The sequence below is a fragment of the Triticum urartu genome, chromosome 2A (genome assembly GCF_056163025.1).
Source record: "Triticum urartu cultivar PI428250 chromosome 2A, HENAU_Tu73, whole genome shotgun sequence".
NCBI lineage: Eukaryota > Viridiplantae > Streptophyta > Magnoliopsida > Poales > Poaceae > Triticum > Triticum urartu.
Window position 1 is genome coordinate 302,093,815 of NC_141874.1, and position 26,579 is coordinate 302,120,393.

The following is a 26,579-nucleotide window of genomic DNA, read 5'->3' on the forward strand; positions in this document are numbered from 1 at the left end:
CTGGATCTGGAAAATATCTCGGTTGACTTTCTCCTCCGAACCCTAATTTTTATGCCTACTTTGACCGGCCATATCTCTGCATCCGTAGCTCTGTTTTGGGCATATAGTATATCAAAATGTTCGCCTCGACGAGTACATCATTTCATTCCATTGCATAATTTTCATTTGAGCTCATCTTGATGCCCAAAATGCTGTTAGAAGGAGGCTTCGTGAGTTAATTGTCAGATCTGCTAGTTCATCTTAGACTTTTGTCATTTTTTGCCATGTTTATTGTGTGCATGATATGCCTGTGAGTCCTTCATATGTTTTGTTAAAGATTTTGTCTTCTTTCCAGAGGTGCAACCCATGCATTTTTAGGATGTGTGTGGTGACTTGTGCAAGCTTGCAAAGTGAGGCAACCGGTAAATCTGTTTCAGGGACTTAGTTGTTTTCACTAAGTCTGGGATTATTTTAGTTCATGATGCCATATGTTCAGCTTGTTTCCTAGTGATCTGTGCCTCTTTTGAGGATGATCAGTAAGGGAGTTTTGTTAATCATGTTATGATCTATCCATCCATGTCTTTATTGGCAATTATGGAGCACCCTAGCTTGAGTCAATCGAGCTCTACTTTTGCTTCGTTGTGAATCTGGGCAGATCGTCAACTCGTTTGCGATTTTGCCGATGTTATTGTAGTTGATCCGTGCATGCTATGCCATTGTTCTTGCCATGTCTAGCTAGCATTTTGTGCCTTCTTTATGGATGTATGCTTGCCTTGCCATGACTTGCCCGTAGTGAGTGCATCGAGCTCGTTTACATGCCTTCGTGAGTTATAATTCAGCATGTCTCAGTTTTCACTGTGTCTGAAAACTGATTGTGTTTTAGCTATGTTCGTGTGCCTGTTAGTATATTTTGTGAACCCTTTTGGCCCCAGGTCACTTTGGGTCTTTTGTTAAGATTATTGAGTAGCTCCATGCCATGTTCTTACTTGTCTTAATCAGGTCATGTATCATGTTGTTTTGATGCTCCGAAGAGGGCTTCGTGATCTGAAATTTCAGACAAGTGTTGATTTCACTAAGTCTGGAATCTGTTTTGCATTTACGTTTTTGCCATGCTTGTTTGAACCTCATAATGGATGAATTGGCCGTGGCTCAGTGCTAGTATTTTGTTAAGCATATTATGTGCATCCCTTCCATGTATTTTTTTGTCATGTTTGGTGGCTGTAGCATGTTCATTTAGTTGCATTTAGGTGCCTACTTGCTGTAAATCGCAGACCGGTGTCATTCTTAAAACGCTTGCCATTTCCAAACTGTAACTCCGATTCCGGCGTTCTTTATATCGTTTTCAAGCGATTTCATCTCATCTTTCCAGTGGAACCCTTGGAATTCCAAGTTGAGGCCAGGTTCATGCATTTCCTGTCATATCTTGCATTTTGCATCCCGCATCGCATCCCGCATAGCATATCATCATTTCATCATATCGCTTGAATCCTTGCACGTGGTTGATTGTATCCTTGTTGCTTGTTTGTCTTGTTTGGGTAGAGCCGGGAGACGAGTTCGCTACCGAGGAGCCCGTTGAGTTTGCTTGTGAGGATCCAGTCAACTCTGACAACTGTGCAGGCAAGATGATCATACCATCGAAATCACTACTATCTTTGCTATGCTAGTTTGCTCGCTCTTGCTATGCCAATGCTACGATGCCTACCTTTTGCTTGTCAGCCTCCCAATTGCCATGTCAAACCTCTAACCCACTGTTGTCCTAGCAAACCGTTGATTGGCTATGTTACGCTTTGCTCAGCCCCTCTTATAGCGTTGCTAGTTGCAGGTGAAGATTGGAGGCCGTTCCTTGTGGAACATCATTTTATTTACTTGTTGGGATATCATTATATTGCCATATTATCTTAATGCATCTATATACTTGGTAAAGGGTGGAAGGGTCGGCCTCTCGCCTAGTGTTTTGTTCCACTCTTGCCGCCCTAGTTTCCGTCATATCGGTGTTATGTTCCCGGAGTTTTGCGTTCCTTACGCGGTTGGGGTATAATGGGAACCCCTTGATATTTCGCCTGGATTAAAGCTTTTCCAGCAATGCCCAACATTGGTCTTACCATTCGCCACCTAGCCTTTTTCTTTCCCTTGGGTTTTGCAGACTCAAGGGTCATCTTATTTTACCCCCCCCCCCCGGGCCAGTGCTCCTCTGAGTGTTGGTCCAACCGAGCGATGTCCGGGGCTACCAGGGGCAACTCTGGGCTGGCCTACCCGTCGTCTTGCTCATCTGAGTGTGCCCTGAGAAAGAGATATGTGCAGCTCCTATCAGGAATTGTCGGCACATTCGGGTGGTGTTGCTGGTCTTGTTTTAACCTGTCGAAGTGTCTTGAGTTACTGAGATACCGAGTCTGATCGAAACGTCTTGGGAGGAGGTCTATTCCTTCGTTGACCGTGAGAGCTTGTCATGGGCTAAGTTGGGACTCCCCTGCAGGGATTGAACTTTCGAAAGCCGTGCCCGCTGTTATGGGCAGATGGGAATTTGTTAATGTCCGGTTGTAGATAACTTAAACCTTAATTAATTAAAATGAATCAACTGAGTGTGTTACCGTGATGTCCCCTTCTCGGCGGAGTCCGGGAAGTGGACACGGTGTTGGAGTTATGTTTGCGCAGGGTGTTCCTCTAGATTCTCGCTCACGCTTTACCCCATCTTCTCGCTCTCTTTTGCGAATAAGGTAGCCACCATATATGATAGTCGCTTGCTGCAGCTCCACATATAACTGCCTTACCCCTTCCTATAAGCTTAAATAGTCTTGATCGCGAGGGTGCGAGATTGTTGAGTCCCTGTGGCTCACAGATACTATAACTCCAGATGCAGGTCCAGGTGATTCCGCTCCAGGTGACGAGTACGAGCTCAAGTGGGAGTTCGACGAGGACTCTCGGCGTTACTACGTGTCTTTTCCTGATGATCAGTAGTGGTGCCTAGTTGGGGTTCGATTCAGGGCCTTGTCGCATGTTGGGTTTTCTTCTATTTTGGCGCCGTAGTCGGGCCATGAGTGTTTGTATGATGGATGTTATTTATGTTCTTTGATGTGACGTGGCGAGTGTAAGCCAACTATGTTTCTCCCCCTTTTATTATATATTACATGGGATGTTGTAATGATTGCCTGACTTGCGACATTGCTTTCAATGCGGTTATGTCTCTAAGTCGTGCCTCGACACGTGGGAGCTATAGCCGCATCGAGGGCGTTACATCGCGGGACGTCACCGAGCTGAACGTGTGCTGAACGCGGAGGTGCCGTACGTTCGGTACTGAGGATTGATCGATCGTGAAGACGTACGACTACATCAACCGCGTTGTCATAACGCTTCCTCTTAACGGTCTACGAGGGTACGTGGACGACACTCTCCCCTCTCGTTGCTATGCATCACTATGATCTTGCATGTGCGTAGGATTTTTTTTTTGAAATTACTATGTTCCCCAACAGTAACAATAACCACGATGATATTCCCCCCTCCTTAAAAATGTTCTTTATCAGAGCATTGAGAGAATGACATACCACTCATGGCTTGTGCTTCATGGTTGGTGAGCATCGACATTAGGATCTTCAGTGACTGAGGATTGCAAGCAGGCATGGTGACACCCCCAGGATCCCACGACTTGTGCACAATTGCAATTTCTATGTGTTCAGGCATGCTTGCATTCTCATCAGAGTCAGGAAGTGATATTTGCTGCTTAACTAACTGATGAATGGCCTTGTCCCTATGAGATATTTGTTCCACCTTGCCCACCATACTATCTAGTTCAGTAATGTCTTGTAATGGGCATTTCAATATACTGAATAAAATATCCAACAAAAGGCCTCCTGCTATTAGCATAGATGACTTGCTGTCAGGTAGCACAATAACCTCAAAATTAATCGGCTTCTAAGAGACCATCTTGTCAAGCAGAGATGCAGTTATAGCCTTCTTACTAAACAAAGACAACTGAGCGAGAATAATGATGTTAAGTGATGTCTACTACACAACCTTCTTCTTGTAGACGTTGTTGGGCCTCCAAGTGCAGATGTTTGTAGGACAGTAGCAAATTTCCCTCAAGTGGATGACCTAAGGTTTATCAATCCGTGGGAGGCGTAGGATGAAGATGGTCTCTCTCAAGCAACCCTGCAACCAAATAACAAAGAGTCTCTTGTGTCCCCAACACACCCAATACAATGGTAAATTGTATAGGTGCACTAGTTCGGCGAAGAGACGGTGATACAAGTGGTTTATGGATAGTAGATAAAGGTATTTGTAATCTGAAATTATAAAAACAGCAAGGTAACTAATGATAAAAGTGAGCGTAAACGGTATTGCAATGCGTTGAAACAAGGCCTAGGGTTCATACTTTCGCTAGTGTAAGTTCCCTCAACAATAATAGCATAATTGGATCACATAACTATCCCTCAACATGCAACAAAGAGTCACTCCAAAGTCACTAATAGCGGAGAACGAACGAAGAGATTATGGTAGGGTATGAAACCACCTCAAAGTTATTCTTTCCAATCAATCCGTTGGGCTATTCCTATAAGTGTCACAAACAGCCCTAGAGTTCGTACTAGAATAACACCTTAAGACACAAATCAACCAAAACCCTAATGTCACCTAGATACTCCAATGTCACCTCAAGTATCCGTGGGTATGATTATACGATATGCATCACACAATCTCAGATTCATCTATTCAACCAACACAAAGGACCTCAAAGAGTGCCCCAAAGTTTCTACCGGAGAATCACGACGAAAACGTGTGCCAACCCCTATGCATAGGTTCATGTGCGGAACCCGCAAGTTGATCACCAAAACATACATCAAGTGAATCATGTGATATCCCATTGTCACCACAGATATGCACGGCAAGACATACATCAAGTGTTCTCAAATCTTTAAAGACTCAATCCGATAAGATAACTTCAAAGGGGAAACTCAATTCATTACAAGAGAGTAGAGGGGGGAGAAAACATCATAGGATCCAAATATAATAGCAAAGCTCGTGATACATCAAGATCGTATCACCTCAAGAACACGAGAGAGAGAGAGAGATCAAACACATAGCTACTGGTACATACCCTCAGCCCCGAGGGAGAACTACTCCCTCCTCATCATGGAGAGCACCGGGATGATGAAGATGGCCACCGGAGAAGGATTCCCCCTCCGGCAGGGTGCCGGAACGGGTCTAGATTGGCTTTCGGTGGCTACGGAGGCTTCTGGCGACGGAACTCCCGATCTATTGTGCCCCCGGATGTTTTTAGGGTATATGGAGATATATAGGCGGAAGAAGTACATCAGGGGGGCCACGAGGGGCTCACGAGGGTGGAGGGCGCGCCGCGCGCCCCCTTGCCTCGTGGCCTCCTTGTAAGTCCCCTGGCGTGCACTCCAAATCTTCTGGGCTTCTTTCCTTCCAAAAATGAGTTCCGTGAAGTTTCAGGTCAATTGGACTCCGTTTGATTTTCCTTTTCTTCGAAACCCTAAAACAAGGTAAAAATAGAAACTGGCACTGGGCTCTGGGTTAATAGGTTAGTCCCAAAAATGATATAAAAGTGTATAATAAAGCCCATAAACATTCAAAACAGTAGATAATATAGCATGGAGCAATCAAAAATTATAGATACGTTGGAGACATATCAGCATCCCCATGCTTAATTCCTGCTCGTCCTCGAGTAGGTAAATGATAAAAACAGAATTTTTGATGCGGAGTGCTACTTGGCATAATTTCAATGTAATTCTTATTAATTGTGGTATGAATATTCAGATCCGAAAGATTCAAGACAAAAGTTCGTATTGACATAAAAATGATAATACTTCAAGCATACTAACTAAGCAATTATGTCTTCTCAAAATAACATGGCCAAAGAAAGTTCATCCCTACAAAATCATATAGTTTAGTCATGTTTCATTTTCGTCACACAAGAATGCTCTCATCATGCACAACCCCGATGACAAGCCAAGCAATTGTTTCATACTTTAGTAATCTCAAACTCATAAACTTTCACGCAATACATGAGCGAGAGCCATGGATATAGCACTATGGGTGGAATAGAATAATGAGGGGGTCATGTGGAGAGGACAAAAAGGAGAAAGTCTCACATCAACGAGGCTAATCAATGGGCTATGGAGATGCCCACCGATTGATGTTAATGCAAGGAGTAGGGATTGCCATGCAACGGATGCACTAGAGCTATAAATGTATGAAAGCTCAACAAAAGAAACTAAGTGGGTGTGCATCCAACTTGCTTGCTCAGGAAGACCTAGGGCACTTGAGGAGGCCCATTGTTGGAATATACAAGCCAAGTTCTATAATGAAAATTCCCACTAGTATATGAAAGTGATAACTCAAGAGACTCTCTATATGAAGAACATGGTGCTACTTTGAAGCACAAGTGTGGAAAAAAGGATAGTAGCATTGCCCCTTTTTATTTATTTTCTTTTTTGGGGGGGCCTTCTTTTTTTTCTTTGGCCTTTTTTTGGGGACAATGCTCTATTGAATGATGATCATCACACTTCTATTTATTTACAACTCAATGGTTACAACTCGATACTAGAACAAAGTATGACTCTATATGGATGCCTCCGGCGGTGTACCGGGATATGCAATGAATCAAGAGTGACAAGTATGAAAAAATTATGAACGGTGGCTTTGCCACAAATACTATGTCAACTACATGATCATGCTAAGCAATATGACAATGATGAATGTGTCATGATAAACTGGATGGTGGAAAGTTGCATGGCAATATATCTCGGAATGGCTATGGAAATGCCATAATAGGTAGGTATGGTGGCTGTTTTGAGGAAGATATAAGGAGGTTTATGTGTGAAAGAGCGTATCATATCACAGGGTTTGGATGCACCGGCGAAGTTTGCACCAACTCTCAATGTGAGAAAGGGCAATGTACGGTACCGAAGAGGCTAGCAAGGATGGAAGGGTGAGAGTGCGTACAATCCATGGACTCAACATTAGTCATAAAGACTCACATACTTATTGCAAAATCTACAAGTCATCAAAAACCTCGGCACTACGCGCATGCTCCTAGGGGATAGATTGGTTGGAAAAGACCATCGCTCGTCCCCGACCGCCACTCATAAGGAAGACAATCAAATAACACCTCATGGTTCAAATTTGTTGCATAACGTTTACCATAAGTGCATGCTACGGGACTTGCAAACTTCAACACAAGTATTTCTCAATTTCACAACTACTCAACTAGCATGACTTTGATATTATTACCTTCGTATCTCAAAACAATCATCAAGCATCAAACTTCTCTTAGTATTCAATACTCTATATGAAAGTTTTTACTATTCTTGGATGCCTAGCATATTAGGATTATTTAAGCAAATTACCATGCTATTTAAGACTCTCAAAATAATCTAAGTGAAGCATGAGAGTTCATCTATTTCTTCAAAATAAAACTACCACCATGCTCTAAAAGATATAAGTGAAGCACTAGAGCAAATGACAAACTACTCCGAAAGATATAAGTGAAGATCAATGAGTAGTTGAATAATTATGCAACTATGTGAAGACTCTCTAACATTAAATAATTTCAGATCTTGTTATTTTATTCAAATAGCAAGCAAAGCAAAATAAAATGACATTCTAAGAATAGCAAACATCATGTGAGGAAGCAAAAACTTAGGATCAACCGAAACTAACCGATAGTTGTTGAAGAAGAAAGGTGGGATGCCAACCGGGGCATCCCCAAGCTTAGATGCTTGAGACTTCTTGAAATATTATCTTGGGGTGCCTTGGGCATCCCCAAGCTTGAGCTTTTGTGTCTCCTTAATTCCTCTCATATCACGGTCTCCCTAAATCTCAAAAGCTTCATCCACACAAAACTCAACAAGGACTCGTGAGATAAGTTAGTATAAACCATTGCAAAAACCTTATCATACTCTACTGTAGCAAATCACTAAAATTATTATTCAACATTGCATACTAAATGCCTCTGCATATTTAATAGTACTATCCTCAAATAGAATCATTAAAGAAGCAAACATATGCAAACAATGCAAACATAACAGCAATCTGCCTAAACAGGACAGTCTGTAAAGAATGCTGCAACGTCCATACTTCCCTAGCTCCAACAATTATGAAAGAAAATTACCACTGTAGTAAATTTATCAGAGCTTAATATTAAAAAGGTTTCAACATTTTATCACATTCTGACTTTTCTAGGGAATTATTGCAACAGCGGTAAACTTTCTGTTTTCAAACAGCAACATGTATACTTGTAACATAGGCATAGTAAAGGCTATCAATGCCACTTTTATTGAAATAAAAGATGCAAAACATTATTATAAATAAAAGCAAGCAAATCCTAACAAAATAAATTGACGCTCCAAGCAAAACACATATCATGTGGCGAATAAAAATATAGCTCCAAGTAAAGTTACCTATGAACGGAGACGAAAGAGGGGATGCCTTCCGGGGCATCCCCAAGCTTAGGCTCTTGGTTGTCCTTGAATATTACCTTGGGGTGCCTTGGGAATCCCCAAGCTTAGGCTCTTTCCACTCCTTATTCCATAATCCATCGAATCTTTACCCAAAACTTGAAAACTTCACAACACAAAACTTAAAGTAGAAAACTCGTGAGCTCCGTTAGTATAAGAAAATAAATTACCACTTCAAGGTACTGTAATGAACTCATTCTTAATTTATGTTGGTGTTAAACCTACTGTATTCAAACTTCTCTATGGTTTATAAATTCTTTTACTAGCCATAGATTCATCAAAATAAGTAAACAACACATCGAAAAACAGAATCTGTAAAAAACAGAACAGTCTGTAGTAATCTGGATCAAACGTATACTTCTGGAACTCATAAAATTCTCAAATAAATTGCTGGACCTGAAGAATTTATCTATTAATCATCTGAAAAAATAATTAACTAAATAGCACTTTTCAAATAAAAATGGCAGCAATTCTCGTGAGCGCTAAAGTTTCTGTTTTTTTTACAGCATGATCATAAAGACTTCACCCAAGTCTTCCCAAAGGTTCTACTTGGCACAGACACTAATTAAAAGCATAAAACCACATATAAACAGAGGCTAGATGAATTATTTATTACTAAACAGGAGCAAAAAGCAAGGAACAAAAATAAAATTGGGTTGCCTCCCAACAAGCGCTTTCGTTTAACGCCCCTAGCTAGGCATGATAATGACAATGATGCTCACATAAAGGATAAGAATTGAAACATAAAGAGAGCATCATGAAGAATATGACTAGTAAATTTAAGCCTAACCCACTTCCTATGCATAGCGATTTTGTGAGCAAACAACTTGTGGGAACAAGGATCAACTTGCATAGGAAGGTAAAACAAGCATAACTTGATATTATTGCAATTCCTACAAGCATATATTCCTCCCTCATAATAATTTTCAGTAGCATCATGAATGAATTCAACAATATAACCATCACATAAAGCATTCTTTTCATGATCTACAAGCATAGAAAATTTACTACTCTCCACACAAGCAAAATTCTTCTCATGAATAATAGTGGGAGCAAACTCAACAAATGAATTATCATGTGAGGCATAATCCAATTGAAAACTAAAATCATGATGACAAGTTTCATGGATATCATTATTCTTTATAGCATACAAGTCATCACAATAATCATCATAGATAGCAACTTTGTTCTCATAATCAATTGGAACCTCTTCCGGAATAGTGGATTCATCACAGAATAAAGTCACGACCTCTCCAAATCCACTTTCATCAATATAATCATCATAATTAGGAGGCATGCTTTCATCATAATAAATTTGCTCATCAAAACTTGGGGGACAAAAAATATCATCTTCATCAAACATAGCTTCCCCAAGCTTGTGGCTTTGCATATCATTAGCATCATGGATATTCAAGGAATTCATACTAACAACATTGCAATCATGCTCATCATTCAAATATTTAGTGCCAAACATTCAAATGCATTCTTCTTCTAGTACTTGAGCACAATTATCGGAATCCTTATTTTCATGATAGATATTAAAAAGATGAAGCATATGAGACAAACTCAATTCCATTTTTTTATAGTTTTCTTTTATAAACTAAACTAGTGATAAAACAAGAAACTAAAAGACTCGATTGCAAGATCTAAAGATATACCTTCAAGTGCTAACCTCCCCGGCAACGGCGCCAGAAAAGAGCTTGATGTCTACTACACAACCTTCTTCTTGTAGACGTTGTTGGGCCTCCAAGTGCAGAGGTTTGTAGGACAGTAGCAAATTTCCCTCAAGTGTATGACCTAAGGTTTATCAATCCGTGGGAGGCGTAGGATGAAGATGGTCTCTCTCAAGCAACCCTGCAACCAAATAACAAAGAGTCTCTTGTGTCCCCAACACACCCAATACAATGGTAAATTGTATAGGTGCACTAGTTCGGCGAAGAGATGGTGATACAAGTGGTATATGGATAGTAGATAAAGGTATTTGTAATCTGAAATTATAAAAACAGCAAGGTAACTAATGATAAAAGTGAGCGTAAACGGTATTGCAATGCGTTGAAACAAGGCCTAGGGTTCATACTTTCGCTAGTGTAAGTTCCCTCAACAATAATAGCATAATTGGATCACACAACTATCCCTCAACATGCAACAAAGAGTCACTCCAAAGTCACTAATAGCGGAGAACGAACGAAGAGATTATGGTAGGGTACGAAACCACCTCAAAGTTATTCTTTCCAATCAATCCGTTGGGCTATTCCTATAAGTGTCACAAACAGCCCTAGAGTTCGTACTAGAATAACACCTTAAGACACAAATCAACCAAAACCCTAATGTCACCTAGATACTCCAATGTCACCTCAAGTATCCGTGGGTATGATTATACGATGTGCATCACACAATCTCAGATTCATATATTCAACCAACACAAAGGACCTCAAAGAGTGCCCCAAAGTTTCTACCGGAGAATCACGACGAAAACGTGTGCCAACCCCTATGCATAGGTTCATGTGCGGAACCCGCAAGTTGATCACCAAAACATACATCAAGTGAATCATGTGATATCCCATTGTCACCACAGATATGCACGGCAAGACATACATCAAGTGTTCTCAAATCTCTAAAGACTCAATCCGATAAGATAACTTCAAAGGGGCAACTCAATTCATTACAAGAGAGTAGAGGGGGGAGAAAACATCATAGGATCCAAATATAATAGCAAAGCTCGTGATACATCAAGATCGTATCACCTCAAGAACACGAGAGAGAGAGAGAGATCGAACACATAACTACTGGTACATACCCTCAGCCCCGAGGGAGAACTACTCCCTCCTCATCATGGAGAGCACCGGGATGATGAAGATGGCCACCGGAGAAGGATTCCCCCTCCGGCAGGGTGCCGGAACGGGTCTAGATTGGCTTTCGGTGGCTACGGAGGCTTCTGGCGACGGAACTCCCGATCTATTGTGCCCCCGGATGTTTTTAGGGTATATGGAGATATATAGGCGGATGAAGTACGTCAGGGGGCCACGAGGGGCTCACGAGGGTGGAGGGCGCGCCGCGCCCTCCCCTGCCTCGTGGCCTCCTTGTAAGTCCCCTGGCGTGCACTCCAAGTCTTCTGGGCTTCTTTCCTTCCAAAAATGAGTTCCGTGAAGTTTCGGGTCAATTGGACTCCGTTTGATTTTCCTTTTCTTCGAAACCCTAAAACAAGGTAAAAACAGAAACTGGCACTGGGCTCTGGGTTAATAGGTTAGTCCCAAAAATGATATAAAAGTGTATAATAAAGCCCATAAACATTCAAAATAGTAGATAATATAGCATGGAGCAATCAAAAATTATAGATACGTTGGAGACGTATCATTAAGTGTACATCGGAACTTCGGCTGGAACTATGCAAAATAATTCACAGGCTTTGTAACATGTTGCTGCAACTCAACTACAATAGGTTTCTGTATCAAATGGTGAACGGTTCCAGTAGCGTCATCAAACAAGTACTTCACTGGTAGATCTCTCAGAAAGGTTGTGATCATCTATACCATAAGCAGTTGATAAGCATTTCCACCAAGCATTATTTCACCAAATGGGGAACACCACTCAAAAGTGACCAGAAGTACAGTAAGCTGAATTCTAGCTCTGGAACCCCCAGTTGTTTGTTTAGAATTGCAGTTATTATCAAGCTGGCCATTCCTCTTATATTCCCTTTGACTCAAAAATAGCCAACACATGCTCATGGTCTTCATGGTTCCCTGCAACTTCTCATGCCAAGTAATATTACATGTAGCAGCCTCCTCCAGAACATGATGTTCAGACAAGTTCCATTGCTCCTGGCTTTGATGCACGAGGTCACTAACGCCCCATAATTTCTCAAGGCAAAAACACCCAGCCAACTCACTGATGTGCACATGATGAATAAACTGAAGCTCAATAAATTCCACAAATTGTAGTTCAGACAAAACATGCACTTCTCGAGGATTGTTGGATGGTAATAGAAACTGAAAATTATGCCTAAGGCAGGGCCTCCAGTCAGTTGTTTTCCTCACAAAACCGAGAGTCGATGCAACTCCATATTGTAATTTTTCAAAAGAGCTAGGGAGAGCAGACTGAATGATGAAATCCTTGCTATTTGTTTCAGGATGTGCATAAGCACAGATCATCTCACTAACACAATCGTTTAGGTCAGTGAAAACCAAGAAAGTGAGCTGCCCTTGTTCAGTGATATTAGCCAGACCGGAAGAGAGTACTGGCTCACAGTGAATGAACTGAAAACCCAAACTGCTCGTCGTGTTCCAAGCACTATGTTTCTTCACACTCCGAAATTGATGTACAACAGTAGGAGCAAGACCAGAATGATGTATTTCAAGAGCAGGAATAATGCTACATGTACAGAGTTCTGAAGGGAACTGTTTATTGTAAGGAAATAGCCTGGGCTCCTTACTGAGACATGAACCAACATTGTTCTGTTGCGAAGACCATGAGCACAAGAGCTGACCAGTGATTATCTCTATGAAGTATCCACTAAAATTGTACCACCATCGCCATGTATTGCGCACAAAATCTCCAATGTGAAATAGTTTCTTCGGATTAGAACTACTCGTCAAGCCAATGCCTCGCACTTGGACAGACAGAAACGAATGCATCCTGAACGTCCATGTACGAAGGTCATGAACAGAAGTAGTGATCGGGAGGTTCCATTGGGAAACACTAGAACAACAGACCTCTGATGGCACACTGATTGCAAACGACGGCCACATAACCGGTCGAGCCTCCATTCCCTCTGCAATAAGAGCTGCCCGAAATGATGGCCACGGCATTGGACACAACTCGACCTTGCTGCAATTGCCTTGCCAAATGAGAGATCCTTGTCCATTTACCCTTTGCAGTTGCAATTCACTCTTCACACTTGGCTGGTGATGTGTACTGAAGGATTCGAGGCAAGGTATGTCATAGAAAAATTCTAATTCAGTAAATCCTTTAATATCAGATGGTGCCTGATCTGGTGGACGCCCAGGCTACCATCGTGCACCTGAGAAACAACTGAAAGGCTCCTTCCAGGGAAACATCTCATAACAGCAATCTTGAGGAGAGGCCACATTTGAACATGGCTCCTCCAGATAGTTTGTATCAGAAAGAGGCTTGAATGACAGCCATGGACCAGGCCTTAAGGGGTGACCCATTTGCCTGGTCTTCATTTGTGCAGGTGGTGGCCATGATTGTTGTTCGACATGGGCGGGGCACTCTGCCGAGCACCTAGTTGGCTCTGGTGCAGCCAAGCTGCTGGGGACGATGAGGACGACAATGCGGTCCGCCTCGCTCGCTACTTGGGTGGAGGTGTTGATGGAGAGCAGTGGCGAGTCGTCCAACTCCTGCACGCTGGTCTTGGGGTCAACATCGATGGTGCTTGCCACCAGGGTGACGATCTCGACAGCGACCTCCTGGTGGATGAGATCGACCATGAACTCGGGGTGGACGGTGGTGGTGGTGCCCTGGTTCTCCTTGAGTTTGACGACGATGGAGACTTGAGTCGAGCAATCCGTCGAACAGGTGATGGGCGCCCTGGCAATGCAGTCAGTGGAGACATCACAAATGACCTCGAGGACCTCTATGGACTTGGTGGTGGAGGAGACGTTGGTAGTGGCCGGGGTGACCGTGGCGTCGATGGTGAGGTCGACTGCAAGCTCGGGGAAGATGGCAACAGTGGCATCCCGGCGCGAGCATTCCGTCAAACAGGTAACATGTGCCCTCGTGACACAGGCAGGGGGCGCGTCTTGGATGAGCTCAAGCACTTCCTGGGCCTTGGTGGTGGAGCCGGAGACGTCGGGGACGGGCGCCGATGCGGCGTGCGTCGTGGTTGAGGCCGCCGGATCGACAAGCGGGGTAACCACATGAGGGTCACCAGCGCTTGCAACACCCAATAGTGCGCTCATCTCCTCCGCCTTAGCACATAATCTCTTTAGATACCACAACAACTGCTCATTGGCAGACATGGTATCCCACTTCAGTGGTAAGTCGGCAGGCATGGCGTCATCGTCGGTGGAACAGATGAATTGGCGTGGAAGAAAAAATGAGAAAAATTAGATGGTGGAAGGATGGTGGCCTGGCTTTGAATACCAGATGTTAGGGACTAGCTGTAGTCTTGCTAGTAATCTCTCTCTCTCAGGAAGGTTTGATACAGAGTAGCAATTACAACCAGAGGTTACAAGCGAATTGGGGGAGAACATGGAAGAACTGGAGGTAGGGGAAGGTAGCCGCCGCCAAGCCGTCCGTGATCCACTGGATAAGTTGTGTGTTGCTTTTGCCCACATACTTGTGGCTGCAGCGGCCAGAGGACTCCCAGCCGGGCCAGGCCCATGTGATGTCCAGAGGCAAGCTTATATGGGCTAGGGGAGAGCCCTGACAAAAACATGGTTTAATTGCTTGGGATCCGGCAAAACGCAAGGGCGGGGGAAACGGGAAAATTTGGGTTTTCGCTGCCCCTCCCGCCAAGCAAACGCGCCCAGTCCCGCGTGCGCCGCGCGGCCAAAACCTCAAAAAACCCTTCCCACCCTTTGCCCCGCCTCACGCACGCCGCGTCGCAATTCTCTCGCTCGCGTTCGTCACCCCTCCGCTATAAATCCCGCCACCCCGCGACCGAAACCCCCCTCCCCCCTTTCCGCCCGCCCGCCCGCCCGCGCCGCCTCTCGGATCCGCTCCTTCGGCCTCGTTCCCCCGTCGCCTCCGCCGCCGCCGGCGAGGAGGCCGAATAGGTAACCCTGGGGCTTCGTTTTTTCTTCTTCTCGGTCCTGTTTTTACCGTGCCTGCGGATTGATTAGTTCGGGGTGGTGTTTAGGGGCGCGCGTGCTCCGATAGTCCCTGGGCTCCGTGCTGTTTGACCGACGATTCGTTTGCGCTGCTGCTCTGGCTCCGCATCCAGGCGGGGTTGATGGATTCCTTCGGTTCGTTGTGGATTTATCAGTGACGGTTTTCTAGTGGAAACATTTTTGCCTTGCCTGCTGTTCTAGTTCTGTATTCCGCTGCGGATTTCTTTGATTTCTGTACCATCTACTGGAGGTGATTCCGGAAAGGTTGTCGGTGTGTTGCCGCAACGCAGAGCAGAGTTAACGGAATGGCGACCGTTCCCTCTGTAACCGCGCCTGCCCCTATTTGGGCCATTTCCGCCGTATTTCCTCCCGTGTATCATACTCATCTCTTCGGATGTGCGTCGTGGGGGCTTAGCTTGCTGGTCTGTGGTGCGGAAGTAGCTCCATCTGTGATTGTTCGCTGTGCTTAGCTCCGGGGAGCCCTGTGCGTCTGCCTATCCATATAGTTAGTTTGTTTGATGTGTTCTGTGTAGGGGGTTAGGAGACTATTTTCAGAAATCCGTTGGTCTGCTTGAGCAGTGGTGGTTCATGACTTGATTATTGCAGTTCCTACCAAAAAAACCCACCGTTTTCTTCAATAGTTCTGCGCCTCCCCCAAATTGGTTAAACTTCTGTTTAAGTAGATATCCCCCCACCGGTGTTGAAGTTTCTGATGTTTTTTTTTGATCGTGCTGCATTGCAGGAGTACTTGCATACTTAGTGGATCCGTGCTTGGTGGCATTGAGATTCACCGCAAATCTTCTGTAGCCTTAATTTGCCTTGACTGCCTGCAGCTGGTGATTTTTGTTCTTGAGTATCCTAGGTATGTGTCACTAATTCCATGCCTATTTGAATGAATGAATTAACTAGAAGGCTTCAGCTCTGTTCATTTTGTTTATGGCTCCACTCCTGTGACAAACAGCTGTTAATCAAGCTCTGATGTGTCCTATGGCCGGTGATGCAATTTTAGGAACAGTTCATTACCTTACTGTTGAATTAGTTAATTTGCTTACTTGTAGTTGTTAATAAGGTCTTGTAATGGAATATAGACTTGCTTTTAGCATGTCTTCTGAAGTTTCTTGCTATCTTTGTGTAGAGGAGCTATATATCTACATGGATTAGCACACAGTTTTCAAGGGGCACCTGGTGCTGCTAGCCTTGCTTTTGCTTTATTTGGTGGCTTGGTGCAACCACCTGTGCTGATAGTTTTGGTGCACCTTTCTTCATTTGCCTATTCTTAGCTTATTACTTGGGGATCTTTTGAGAATTGCCATGCTGAGTGCTACTTCCCCAGTTGCTTACTCACGGTTACACTGGTTTCATGCTAGTTTTAGCATTTGCCAATGTTTTCATGTTTGTGAACCAATTATAGTGTGATGTAATAATGAGATGTTAGTGCCATGATTGTTTACTTTTGATTTGGAAGACATGGGTTTAATGATGGCTATGTTGTTTCCTACCCCCTATTGTTGCTAGAGGTTGAGGTCTACTCATAGATTATCATTCCCAAAGGCAAAATCAAGTTGTCTAAATCAGTTAAAGGAATTGGATACAGGTTCAACAGATTGTTGATGTGTATGTTTCTTATTCATTACCTTTTGCTTCTGCTTCCAATTTGGAATTGATCTTCTACATGTTGCGGGGTTGGCTCTATAACATGTCTAGTGATTTTGATGAAGTGTGTTGCTCTGTTAATCTTTTCATGTAATTAAGTTTGGATTGGAAGTAAGTACTGTATTTTCTTGCTAATTGTTGATGAGGCTGACTAATTCTGAATTTTACAGGGATATATCAAATATGGTGAAAAGTCCACGTTCTCCAGTTACCACAGGTATTGTTCTTAATTACTTCTATTGTTACTTGTTTTGCATGACTACAGTAGTCACCTTTCCAATCTATAGCATGGTTATATCTGTTTCCAGGAATGTGTAATATGATATACTCAATGCTATCAGGGTATTTTCCGTGTGCATCTGCTTTGAAAATGTGAATTTCAAATGTTGTCTGACTCTTGTTTTATGTTTAATGTGTTACATGTTGGTATATTCTACTAGGCACTGCAAAGAAAGTTATGACATTTCTTTAGAAAAAACTAATGCTTTACCCTTTTAAAACAAGTATTCTGCTTTGCGTTCATATATAACAGTGCAAAGGAGCAAATTATATGCTGACATAGACATGTCATATGTGCTAATGTTTCTGTGATGCTCACTAGCTAGACATGGCATAAGCAAAGTTGGTTTCTTGCCATGAATTAACCAGTATTGACTTTTGTATTAGATTTGTATAAAATATTAATCTGTATCCTTATTGAGTGTCTGGGCAGTCTTCTAGTTTGTCTAATGTGTCTTATATGGAGCTTTGACTCAAACTGGATAGACATCAAGAGGGAGATCGCAAACCACGTACCCATTGCTATCACTGCTCTCCATTGCTGACTCCACTTCCTATGTTATCACTAAAATGAAGACAGACATTGTGGTACATGCACAAGTCTGCCCTTCATTGTTAAAGTTGAATGGCTGGGGAGGAAGATGATGTAGATAGATTGTTTGGTTGTTATTGAGATGATGGAAATTGTGGAGCTGTGGTGTTGAGAGGGTGAGGCGCATTATGCCATGAATTGCGTGTGGTGGATAGGTGCCAATGCTTTCCTTTTCCTCTTTTTCTGTGCCCTCCCAGGTTTGGTTGATCTATTTGCATATTAGTTATCTAGTATGTGCTGCAACTTGCTTTAACTAGGTGTTTTGATAGCAATCATAATGCTAATGCATACATGTGAAGATGAGTGTATTTTAGGATTGTAGGATGAAGGGTGGAATAAGCTACTGTCCATGTTTAGTATGCAAAATAGATAATGACCTAAATCTCTGGGAAGAAAAGTTGTCTAGTTTGGCATCCACATGTTGATTTTCTTCCCATTGCTCACCTGCGTGTGCATGATACTGATCGAGGTCCTTAGGTTATACTGATATTTACATGGCATTAGTCCAGTTGGTTATGAGATGCCATTTTTTGCTGAATGTTGAGTTGTTGACAATGCAGCTTCACACATCACACATAAAACAAGAAAACCATTTTTTAAACATAATTTTTAATACTAACATACATGCAACATTTTGTATAAATCATCAATATTTTAATGGCACACACATACTGTTTGCAGCATAAAATCCTTTATACTTATGCTTTACTTGGAGTGGTATGAACACTTGGAGCATGGATTGGTTTGACTCATATCACAGTACTACAAAAATATGATTGTGTTTTTCTGCAAGAAAATATGATTTTGTTTGACTCGTATATCCAGTCGTAGTCTGTTGAATGTGCTTTTACTTTTATCAACCTAGTGCCTTGACTGTGAAACTAAATTCAAGATATAAATGAGGTCACTTATCTTGTGTCCATGCTAGTGTTCCTTGGAAGAGAGAAACAGTTGTGAAAGTAATGCCTGGTTCTGTACAGTTGCCCTTCTAATGAGAACTTATTTCTAGATGAACTTAATTTGAACCCCCAAGTACATGAATAACAGGGTCAGGTGATCAATGTATGTATGTAGGTGCACACTTAAATCCTGTGTATGAAGATCCATGTAACCTCAACAAGCCATCATGCATGAAGATCCACTTCTGTGCACTTTTTATATACGTTACTGGATTCAAGACTGCTTTTAATGCTATAGATCATCAGCATATTTCTAATTCCCCTTCTTGTTAATTGCCTATATGCATATGGCTTATGCTTCATGGTGTTTGATTGGTTTTTATTAATCAATTTAATGATCTAATTCTGAAGTTTCATCAAGAATCGGTCTTGTGGCTATTTAAGTTCCCTGAAAAGGTTAAGTGTCATGGTCTTTGTTTTCAAGATGAGCCTCTGATATCACCTAGTGACTTGTGTATTTTTATCAGATAAAAGAGCTACAAGTTGCAACTGCAATTTTCACTGCAGGGGTTACACCAGGAAAACACAAAATTAACCATATAATATAAATATAGATATAAATGAGGCTTTTTTTGTGCCATCTGATCTTGGTGTCTGGGCGATATCTACAATTTTGCTTGTGTGTGTCTCGCCATAGATCTTGTTGGAGCTTTGTTTAATGATAGCTGGCAGCAACTGCCTGTAACTTATACAGTGAACATCTGTTCTGTTTCTTCATACCAATTGGCAGTTGGCACCCCTAGCACTTTCCTTTTTGTTAGGAAGGAGATCCATCTATATAATATTAGTTTCCAAGAAATACACAAAAGGCTTGAATGCCATTTCATGAAAAAGAATATCAAAGAGGTTTCTGCATGCCTCATTGAGGCTAAGCAATCATCTCCTAACACCTGTCTTCTTGTGTCTGCTGAGTGCTGGCATCGTTGCCAGTCAAGCTTGTGGAAGGCAGCCAAGTCTAGGCTGGCCAGCTCTCATGCCTACCAGTTATGGACCCAATCCCATTGCTGTAACACCTGAGTGCTGTGTCATTGTATTATTGATGCCTTTTCACTGTTCATCATTTAGTTTCTTTCTTTTGTTCCTGATTTAGTTATTTTATCTGAATGATGGCCTTTCAGGAACAAAAAGGTGCAGAGCAAAGCCACAAAAGAAGGGTGAAGAATTCACTGCACAAGGAAAATTGGTGGATGGGCCTCAGGATGCAACAAATGGTGTTGAAAAGGGTGCTGGTTCTGCTACTCACAAGAGGCCAAGGAGGGCAGCAGCCTGTTCTGATTTTAAGGAGAAATCTGTACGTTTATCAGAAAAAACTTCTGTTGTCAAGATCAAGAAAAATCGGATGGAAGAGGAAGAAATAGATGCAATCAACCTGACAAAATTAGGGCCAGAAGATTCGCCGCCTTGCCGGAAGTTGATTGATTTCATCTTGCATGATGCAGATGGGAATCTGCAGCCATTTGAAATGTCTGAAATAGATGATTTTTTCATAACAGCTCTCATCATGCCTATGGATGATGATCTAGAAAAAGAGCGTGAAAGAGGTGTACGCTGTGAAGGATTTGGGCGTATTGAGGACTGGGCAATATCTGGTTATGATGAAGGTACTGCAGTGGTCTGGCTCTCGACAGAACTTGCTGATTATGAATGTGTGAAACCAGCAAGCAACTACAAGTCTTACTACAACCACTTCTATGAGAAGGCACAGGTATGTGTTGAAGTCTACAGGAAGCTCATGAGATCAGTAGGTGGGAATCCTAACATGAGTCTGGAAGAATTGCTTGCTAGTGTTGTTCGCTCTGTTAATGCTATCCAAGGTTACACTGGAACAATGAGCAAAGAATTCATGATTGCCACTGGTGAGTTTGTATACAACCAGCTCATTGGTTTGGATCAGACGGCAGGCAATGATGATGAGAAGCTTGTTACATTGCCAGTTCTTCTTGCTCTAAGAGATGAGTGCAAATCTCGAGCAGAATTTACCAAGATGCCACTTAGCATTTCAAATGGGAGCCTGAAGATCAAGGATATTGAGTGTAAAGAGGTAGCTGAGGACGATGATGAGAAATTAGCAAGATTATTGCATGAAGAAGAAGAATGGAAGATGATGAAGAAACAGAGGGGTAACCGTGGAGTCCCTTCCCAGAAAAATGTCTACATCAAAATTAGTGAAGCTGAGATTGCAAATGACTACCCTCTGCCTGCATACTATAAACCATCTAGCCAGGAAATGGATGAATACATATTTGATAGTGAGGATGGCATGTTCTCTGGTGATGTGCCAGTAAGAATCCTCAATAACTGGGCTCTATACAATGCAGATTCTAGGCTTATTTCTCTGGAATTAATCCCTATGAAGTCAGGCGCAGAAAATGACATAGTTGTCTTTGGATCTGGTTTTATGAGAGAGGATGATGGCAGTTGCTGTTCCACAGCTGAGTCTGCAAAGTTGTCTTCTTCATCAAGTAAAGCTGATAATCAGGATGTAGGAGTTCCAATATATTTGAGCCCAATCAAGGAATGGGTTATAGAATTTGGTGGCTCGATGGTTTGCATAACCATTCGAACTGATGTTGCTTGGTGAGTACCCCAGTCAGTTTTTACTGCTATTTTATTGTGTAATCTTCATGCCACTGCCTGTTCAGTATTCTTTTCACTGAATCCTCTCATTCCTTTACCCCAGTCTTTATTTGTTTCTGTCGGCACTCCATTAGAACTTACATTGCATGTATTTTCAGGTACAAGCTACGGCAGCCAATAAAGCAATATGCTCCTTGGTGTGAACCTGTACTGAAAACAGCAAGGCTTGCTGTTAGCATCATCACCCTGCTAAAAGAGCAAAGCCGTGCTTCAAAGCTTTCTTTTGCTGATGTCATCAAGAAAGTGGCAGAGTTTGACAAAGAGAATCCTGCCTTTATATCGTCCAATATTGTACTGGTTGAGAGGTACATTGTGGTACATGGACAGATCATACTTCAGCAGTTTGCAGATTTCCCTGATGAGACAATTCGACGTAGTGCTTTTGCCACTGGCCTGTTGATGAAGATGGAGCAGAGAAGACATACAAAGTTGTTCATGAAGAAAAAGGCTCAAGTAACAAGAGGAGAGAATCTGAATCCAATTGCAACAATGGGAACATCATCAAAAAGAAAAGCAATGCGTGCAACCACAACAAGATTGATCAACAGAATATGGAGTGATTACTATGCACACCATTTCCCTGAAGATTTGAAGGAGGGAGATGGAAACGAAGCAAAAGAAGTTGATGATGAACAAGAAGAAAATGAAGATGATGATGCTGAGGAAGAGGTACAGATTGAAGAAGACAAGGTTGCAAAGACTCCACCATCAACACGGTCTCGAAAATTGGTATCACAAACTAGCAAAGAAATGAGATGGAAGGGTGATCCAGCTGGGAAAACAACTTCTGGAGAAGCTTTATACAAATGTGCGTATGCACGGGAACTCAGAATAGATGTCGGAGGGGCAGTCACACTGGAAGATGATTCTGGAGAAATAGTCATATGCTTTGTTGAGTACATGTTTCAGAAATCTGATGGTGCAAAAATGGTTCATGGAAGGATTCTGCAAAAAGGCTCAGAAACTGTTCTTGGCAATGCTGCAAATGAAAGGGACATTTTCTTAACTAATGACTGTTTGGAGTTTGAACTAAAGGACATCAAAGAATTGGTCTCTGTCAATCTCCAATCAATGCCTTGGGGTCACAAGTATAGAAAAGAGAATTCTGAAGCTGAGAAGATTGAGTGGGCCAAAGTGGAAGAGAGGAAAAAGAAGGGTCTGCCCATGGAATATTTATGTAGAAGCCTGTACTGGCCTGAGAAGGGTGCCTTCTTCTCTCTACCTCGTGATAAACTGGGTCTTGGTAATGGTGTCTGTGGCTCTTGTGAGCACAGAGAACCGGACTGTGATGAATTAAGAATACTTACCAAGACCAGCTTCATTTACAGAAAGGTAACCTATAGTGTCCATGACTTCTTATACATTAGGCCTGAGTTTTTCTCCCAAGAGGAGGATCGTGGCACCTACAAGGCAGGAAGAAACATTGGCCTGAAGCCCTATGCAGTTTGCCATCTTTTGGATGTCTGTGGACCTGCTGGTTCTAAAAAAGTTGACCCTGCATCAACAAAAGTCAGTGTTCGAAGATTTTATAGACCAGATGACATTTCAACTGCTAAAGCTTATACATCTGATATCAGAGAGGTTATACTCTTCTTCCTCTATATATTTGTTTTATGTCTGATATCTGTAATACCATCATTAGTTCCATGCTTCATAACATGCCAAAGTTTTGTGATCATTCTCCTTAAATAGTCTTCAATACATATTGTTAACCTTTTTTTGCTTGATTCAGGTATACTATAGTGAAGATATAATTAATGTGCCGGTGGATATGGTAGAGGGAAAATGTGAGGTCCGAAAGAAGATAGATATCTCAAATTCAGACCTTCCAGTCATGATTGAACATGTATTCTTCTGTGAGCATTTCTATGATTGTGCCACTGGGGCTCTCAAGCAGGTTAGTTGGCTAATATAACATTTTGATTTAGAACTGCTAGTTTTGGTATTTAACTGAATGTATGTTCTGCCTTGACAGTTGCCTTCAAATGTAAAGCTCATGTCTGTGGCTCGCAAGGCAACTGGTGCTTTGAAAAAGAACAAGGGAAAGCAGATCTGTGAAAATAATGAAGTTGATTCAGGCAAATGGATGGAGGTGCCCAAAGAGAGCCGTATTGCAACTCTCGACATTTTTGCTGGCTGTGGAGGTTTATCCGAAGGGTTGCAGCAAGCTGGTATGCACTTCCTTCAGTGGTATGGTTTAGCATGAAAATGTTGGTCTTCTGACTGATTTTTTTATTATTCATTGTTAAATTCTGCAGGTGTGTCATTTACAAAATGGGCAATTGAATATGAGGAACCAGCTGGTGAAGCATTTAGGCAAAATCATCCGGAAGCTGCTGTGTTTGTGGATAACTGCAATGTGATTTTAAAGTAGGTGAAATTGTTTAATTTATGTGCTGTGTTGCATTTATTTATTTGTGTAGCTCAATCAAGATTGCTTTGTGACGATGCAGGGCAATCATGGACAAGTGTGGGGATTCTGATGACTGTGTCTCAACTTCTGAAGCTGCTGAACAAGCAGCTAAACTTGCTGAAGAGAATATTAAAAACCTTCCTGTCCCTGGTGAAGTAGAATTCATAAATGGCGGTCCTCCCTGTCAGGTACATTATATTGCTATAAGCACTGGTAAGCAGTTTGTTGTTCAAAATGTTAACCCATTATTTACCTATGTATACCCTTTTTCTGTTACCAGGGCTTTTCTGGCATGAACAGATTCAACCAAAGCCCATGGAGTAAAGTTCAGTGTGAGATGATTTTAGCATTCCTCTCTTTTGCGGAGTATTTTCGTCCCAGATTCTTTCTTTTAGAAAATGTCAGGAATTTTGTTTCGTTCAACAAAGGGCAGACCTTCCGACTGGCGGTTGCATCTCTTTTGGAAATGGGATACCAGGTGCTAATTCTTGCCATTGTCTACTTAAACTACCTAGTTAGCACTTCTTTGAATCTGTATACTGAGAAGTTGTATACCTGTTTAGGTTCGTTTTGGAATCTTAGAAGCAGGTACTTTTGGTGTTGCTCAGTCCAGGAAAAGGGCATTCATTTGGGCTGCTGCTCCTGGAGAGATTCTTCCTGATTGGCCAGAACCGATGCACGTGTTTGCTAGCCCTGAACTGAAAATAACACTGCCTGATGGCAAATACTATGCAGCTGCCAAAAGCACTGCTGGTGGGGCACCTTTCCGTGCAATAACTGTTAGAGATACAATTGGGGATTTGCCGAAAGTGGAAAATGGTGCAAGTAAACTCGTACTTGAAGTAATATTCCAAGGCCATTCAGTTTTTCTTTTGTTTCTGCTCTGGATTCCCATATTTAGTGAATTCCTCTCTTAATGCAGTATGGAGGTGAGCCTACCTCTTGGTTTCAGAAGAAGATCAGAGGTAGCACTATTGCATTGAACGATCACATATCTAAGGAGATGAATGAATTAAATCTCATAAGATGCAAACATATTCCCAAACGACCTGGTTGTGACTGGCATGACCTGCCAGATGAGAAGGTAAATGAGACTGTCCTACTCTGTAGCTGCATTCACTGTTTCTGTTGATCCCTTTTTGGTGTTTGTGATATGTTAATTCCCCGAACATACATGTGCAGGTGAAGCTATCTTCTGGGCAAATGGTGGACCTGATACCTTGGTGCTTGCCTAACACCGCTAAAAGGCACAATCAGTGGAAGGGTCTGTATGGGAGGTTAGATTGGGAGGGCAATTTCCCCACGTCTGTGACTGATCCTCAGCCGATGGGCAAGGTTGGCATGTGCTTCCACCCTGACCAGGATAGGATTATCACGGTCCGCGAATGTGCGCGATCTCAGGTAAGCTTAAAGCTGCTCTGCATCCATCCTCATCTGATTACAAATAACCTCGAATGTGTTAAAGATTGTTGTAAGGCATGGTAAATAATCTGATTTGAACCTATCAACGTCTGCAGGGCTTTCCTGACAGCTACCAGTTTTCGGGCACCATTCAGAGCAAGCACAGGCAGATTGGCAATGCTGTGCCACCCCCTCTTGCCTTTGCGCTTGGGAGGAAGCTGAAGGAAGCCGTTGATGGGAAGCACCAGCAGGCCTGACACCGTCCGTAGAACTCCCAAGGGACAGAATCACCAGCATTCAAGTTTCTCCTCTATTGTGCGTGACTGGTATGAACTGTCTCGAGCCAGCATTCAAGCCACATACTGATGTCACGATGTGAACTATCATGCATGAACTTGTGATTTTATTGGTCTCCTTGTATATTCTTAGATTATTGTTGATTGGCGCCCAAATTCAGATTTGTGATTGTATCCAAACATTGCACGTCACATGTTCTGGAGCTAAGATATAACAACGTTTCCTCATACTCGATGTTTGGGGATTGAAGTCTTTTGTGTGTACAAGCCAACCTAATTCTTCCGAGTGAAGACTTTGAAATCTTCCTCCCAAGGAGCTATTTAGTTTGGTTTCAAAGATTCAATTCTTTGGCACACCTTTGTTAAATTCTTCGTTGGTGGGTTCGTTGATGGGTTGGATGACTTGTTAAGTCAGTTCAGTGGCGTTGATTTTGAAACCTAATCGTTAGAGCATCCCCAATAGGCCCTATTTTAGGGCGCTTGGGCAAAAACTTAATCCGACTTTTTTTTTTCAAAACTTCTTTTGGGCGCCCTAAAATGAAGTGTAAGTGCTGTAAATATACAACACTTGGACATGGTTGTCGCCAACCGTAGTCATTTAGCTCCCGCGCGTGACTAGAATGCAGCGCCTCTGCCTGCCCATCGGCCATTGTGTGCCATGGTCGATGTTAAAACTAATTATGTAAGTAGGGAGGAAATCTCCCGTTGTCTGAACAGCCGTACGGTTGCTCCCGCAACGTCGCCTCTCTCCCGCCCACTTGGAACCGACACATCTCTTCAGGATCATCACGTCTTTTTAGGAGATACTATTTTTCGACAAAGGATGGATTTTATTGACTCAAAATAAAGCATCAAGAAGATACAAAACACGATGAGCCTGAACCCGGCCTCTGCATAGCTAAAATGCACACAGCCAACATGAACACACACAAACACGCCGGCGGCTAGCAAAGTCATAAGACCAGAGCTGTGCATAGACGAGGAAAAAAAGAAAAAGTCCCAAAGCAACCAGACCCATGATCGTCAAAACTATAACAATGATCATATCTGCATCGACCATATCATGATACCACATTGATGATGAGGTCTTCAACATCAACGCCTTCAG

General features: G+C 42.5%; 1 protein-coding gene across 3 annotated transcripts; it reads left to right on the forward strand.

Moving 5' to 3' along the window:
* The first annotated feature begins 15,033 nt into the window (after positions 1-15,033).
* LOC125536166 (DNA (cytosine-5)-methyltransferase 1B) lies at positions 15,034-25,724 on the forward strand. 3 transcript variants are annotated; one of them, XM_087543795.1, is made up of 15 exons: positions 15,080-15,187; positions 15,271-15,376; positions 15,984-16,103; positions 17,065-17,111; positions 19,843-21,301; positions 21,460-22,942; positions 23,094-23,258; positions 23,337-23,532; positions 23,620-23,731; positions 23,815-23,962; positions 24,055-24,252; positions 24,338-24,616; positions 24,697-24,858; positions 24,957-25,175; positions 25,292-25,724. In XM_087543795.1, the coding sequence occupies exons 4-15, from the start codon at positions 17,078-17,080 to the stop codon at positions 25,430-25,432; spliced, it is 4,596 nt and encodes a 1,531-aa protein (XP_087399921.1). In that variant the 5' UTR covers positions 15,080-15,187; positions 15,271-15,376; positions 15,984-16,103; positions 17,065-17,077; the 3' UTR covers positions 25,433-25,724. The 3 variants fall into 3 exon arrangements, with proteins under 3 accessions (XP_087399923.1, XP_087399921.1, XP_087399922.1); XM_087543797.1 differs by lacking the exon at positions 15,271-15,376 and having other exon boundaries at positions 15,034-15,187; XM_087543796.1 differs by lacking the exons at positions 15,271-15,376; positions 15,984-16,103 and having other exon boundaries at positions 15,089-15,187.
* Positions 25,725-26,579: the final 855 nt, after the last annotated feature.